Genomic DNA, 4274 nt, shown 5'->3' with positions numbered 1-4274 from the left:
CTTTTTGGTCATTTCTTTTTTTAAATGTTTTCACTATAAAAGGTAAGCTGAAACATTGAGAAATTGTTCAAATCAGCATATTTTATAATTCACAACTACAACTTGGTAAATATTTTTACTGTAAGTAAGCACTGAAATAATGAAGTATGATGAGAGGCAGTAGTTTTTAATGCAAAGTTATACATTTAAATGTTCAGAGGGGCCAGGGAGATGACATAAGAATTGTTGCCAGTTTTTCAAGAAAAGTCAAATTTTGCTTTTATAAAAAATTTTAATAAATATTCTCCTGATTTTTAAATCTCTTAGAATTAATTTTCCAAGGAACACTATGCTGTTCTGCATTGCATGGGATATATAATTCTGTGCAATATCTGGGTGACCTTTTGTGATTTCTTACGTAATAATTGAGAATGTAGTTTTTGTGGTTAGGCAGCCTGGGGTTCAGGTCATGCAGACTCCTGTGGGTCATTGAACAAGTGACTCAACCATACTGCCCTTCATATTCTCACCTGTCACATGGGATAATAATTGTAGTTCTCTCACAGGATTTATGAGGGTTAAATGAGGTAATAATGTGTATATACAGCTTAGCACAGGAGGGACACATAGTAAGTATTCAAATCCATTTGGTGATGCTGATGGAAGTGAATTAAGCAAAAACTCAATTGATGGGGTTTAAATTTGAAACAGGCAAGGAAATACTGAAATGTCTGAGTATAACTGGAATGAACTAGGATAGATTTTCTTGGAGGTTACAAATATACACTATATTTTTATAGTTTTGCATTCATGGTTTAGGGAATTATATCTAGAAAATATATCTATTTTCTGCTCCTTTTTCTATATAGACTCAGCATGCTGATTTTCCATGTGATGCAGTGATGAGACCCACTGCAACCTGACAATTGCCTTCTGAAAATTTAGATGTGACCACAGAGCATCAAGAGAGGAGGTGGAAGGGAGAATTTTTCTGTTACCTGTTATGGGTCCTCCTTGTTCCAGAAGTTAGTAATTAAAATAATGGCAATGTTCCATTATTTAAAAAGATGAAAAGAGTGGTGTCTTGGTCATTAATATGTCTTAGCATCTAGAACAGTGCTCGCACATAGCAGAATCTCAATAAACATATGTAGAGTGAATAATTGGAAAGTATTTCTTTATGATGTCACATAAGATTATTAGGTTCTATCCATATTAAACAACTTTAAGTTTTGCAGTGGTGAAGGAATAAAAGAAAGTATTTGAGATAAGCCCTGCCCACAGTTCAACAATCATACTTTTTGACATGTCTATATATAATATACCAAAAGATTGTGTCTCCATTGTTTAACCCCTTCCTCACCTCTCAGGAGGGGGCACAGAGAAGTTTAGCCTAACTCACTGACAATGAAGACTCTTCAGATCTATATGAAGCTTGAACTGTTTGTCTAGAACTTTATGATATGGTATCTTTATGCATGCAGATTTTGGAGTAAATAAAACTTAATGAAACCTATCTTGAAATTAGACATTCTGATTTTAATTATTTAAATGATTTAATTATTTAAATCATTTTAACAACAACTTCAATTTGGAAATACAATATTCACTTTTATTGGGCACAATAATTTCCTGACTATCCCATTCTAACTACAATAATGTCCCCCACACACGATTACGTTTTCTTCCTCAAAATCCACTTGCCATTTTTGTTGCTCATGGATGTAAGTAATTTCATTGGTTGACTGTTCACATGATCTTAAACACTTAACTGTAATGCTCATGTTGTAAGCTATTAGAATGGGCTGGTTATCAAAGCCCACTTTGTAAATGGAATAGCCTTCTACATTTGTAACTTGTAGTTTTGCTGTTGTTTTGGGTGTTAATCATAATTGTTACTAACACAGTCTATAGGCATGGTGGCATTCTACATTGCTGCTTGAATGAATTCAATGTCTGGATGTGCTTTTAAATTCTGAGTAAAGATTTAGCACAATTCACTCCTTTCCATGAATTTTCCCTGTCACATATTTCTGCTTAATTTGATTGCATTTTGACATGTTTTAATATTTTGTATACAATTAGTACACTTCCTCTGTGTAATTTTATTTAGAAGGTTTTTGAGCATTAAACCATTAAGCTAGGATAGATGTCATTTGTTCACACTTCCTTGAGATTTTATTTTCAGCAGAATTTTTCTTAAGACACTTATTACTTCCTTGTTTCTCAGGCTATAAATAAAAGGATTTAGTAAGGGAACTACTATTGTAAATAAAATGGCAGCTGGTATATCATTACCTCCTTCTTCAAGCAAATTTGGTCTAATGTATATGAAAAAAATAGATCCATAGAATAATGAAACTGATGAAAAGTGGGATGCACAGGTAGAAAAGGCTTTGGCCCTTCCCTCTTTGGATTTCATTCTGAAAATAGTAAGAAGAATATAGAGATAAGATATGAAGACACTACCTATCGTAAAGACTTGAATTGAACCTGAGAAGATGAATAGAACCAGTTCATTGATGAAAGGGTCAACACAGGAGAGTCTATACAAGGGAAGAATGTCACAGTAAAAGTGGTTGATGTGATTCGATCCACAGAAAACTAACCTAAATACAAGCCCCACATGAATCATGGAATGCAGGTTTCCAGCTATGAAGGCCCCTGTGGTCATCTGAATGCAGAGTTTCTTGGACATCATGAGGTGGTACTGCAGTGGGCTGCATATAGCCACATAGCGGTCATAGGCCATTGCCGCCAGAAGAAAGCAGTCTGCAGTTTCCACAGTGCAGAGAAAATAAAACTGTACTGTACATTCATAGAGGGAAATCCTTTTGTCCTCAGAAAAGAAGTTCTCTAACATTTTGGGGGTAATGGCACAGGCACAGCAAGAATCCACAAGAGCCAGGTTTCCCAGAAAGATGTACATTGGTGTGTGAAGTCGACGGTGTGTAAATATCAGTGCCACCATACCAATATTCCCCACCATGGTGATCAGATAGATGGCAAAGAACACCACAAACAGCAGAGTCTTCAGCTCTGGGTGATCTGTAAACCCCGTGAGGATAAACTCATTTTTCATGGTATGATTTTCTTCAGCCATTCCTGACTTGTCTGAAAAACAATTGTGGAGAAATAAGGCACCAATTTATAATATGCCACAACTATTGAGGTCTCTTTGGCTTAAAAGAAGGAGAGCATCTTCCACAAGATGAAAATAAGATTTAAACAAACCTGACAATATTGAGTGTTATCTAGGAAACAGTAAAATGGCAACCTAATTGCATTCCTAGTAAATGTATAAATTGGTGTAATCATTAGAAAGTAATTTGGTAATAGATTAAAAAACTTTTAAGGTTCATACCTTTTAACCATACCTTTTAACCAGTAAAAATAAATCCGTCAAAAAGAAATAACTAAAACTTCAGAAAATATGTACATATAATGATGTTCATTGTAATCTCATTCATAATAGTGAAAAATTTAAACACCGAAATGGTAACCATTTAGTTAACCAGTATGATTAAATAAATGTGAATCATCCGTATAAATGTATACTGTCAAATATTTTAAATGGTGTTTTGCTAGAATATTTATTACAATAAAACAGACACAAAATATTGAATAAAAGCAAAATAAAAGGTTTCACATGCAGTATAACCTGAATTACCAAATAAATATTTACATGTAAATGTAACAGAAGGTAGTACAGAAGCACATCAAAATGTTTTTACTAGTTTTTGCTATATATAAAAATTATTGGTCATTTTTTCCTGTTTATATTTTTCTCTATTTTAAGTTTTCTATAATAACTATTCCTCATATTCAAGAAACAATCTTTATTAAGTATGTAAAATTAAGTACCCTTAGAACTGCTATGTTTTATACTTCAATAAATCCATAAAAATCATTGGGGATTCAACTAATGTTTTCTGCACTTTAGAAATCTACAGTGGAGAACATCACAATGCACTTACTGAACAAGTGCCTGCTTCATTCTCATGACAATGACATTGGTAGTTACAATAATTATTTGCTGACAGTCTTGCATGTATCTCAAAACATTCAGGGTTATGTTCACATCTTGTGGTAATGCATTCTTATGATCCTTTACCTATAAAAGCAGTATCACCTTAGTGTCAACTTTTGCTCTTTTGAACATTATGATTTTATGGTATTCCTAGATTCTATTTGGAATAGATTCTAGATCACATTTGTTAAAATTTGAGGATATTTTTAAAACTTCCGTTACTAACCCCTTAGGTAGGTCCTTAAACATGGAGTTCTAATCTGTT

General features: G+C 33.4%; 1 protein-coding gene across 1 annotated transcript; it reads right to left on the bottom strand.

Annotated features, from left to right (window-relative positions):
- Positions 1–2105: 2105 nt before the first annotated feature.
- LOC112619744 (olfactory receptor 5K2) lies at positions 2106–3154 on the bottom strand. The gene has a single exon (XM_025377873.1). It carries the CDS (start codon positions 3080–3082, stop codon positions 2132–2134), a length of 951 nt encoding a protein of 316 aa, XP_025233658.1. The 5' UTR covers positions 3083–3154; the 3' UTR covers positions 2106–2131.
- Between the last annotated feature and the right edge of the window lie 1120 nt (positions 3155–4274).

The sequence above is a fragment of the Theropithecus gelada genome, chromosome 2, assembly GCF_003255815.1.
Source record: "Theropithecus gelada isolate Dixy chromosome 2, Tgel_1.0, whole genome shotgun sequence".
NCBI classification, from domain to species: domain Eukaryota; kingdom Metazoa; phylum Chordata; class Mammalia; order Primates; family Cercopithecidae; genus Theropithecus; species Theropithecus gelada.
The sequence above is the reverse complement of the archived record's forward strand: the minus strand, read 5'-3'. Positions and strand labels throughout refer to the sequence as shown.

What these genes read in the sequence shown, in the direction of transcription:
- LOC112619744 (XM_025377873.1), bottom strand. Translation starts at nt 3,082, where the DNA reads ATGGCTGAAGAAAATCATACCATGAAAAATGAGTTTATCCTCACGGGG.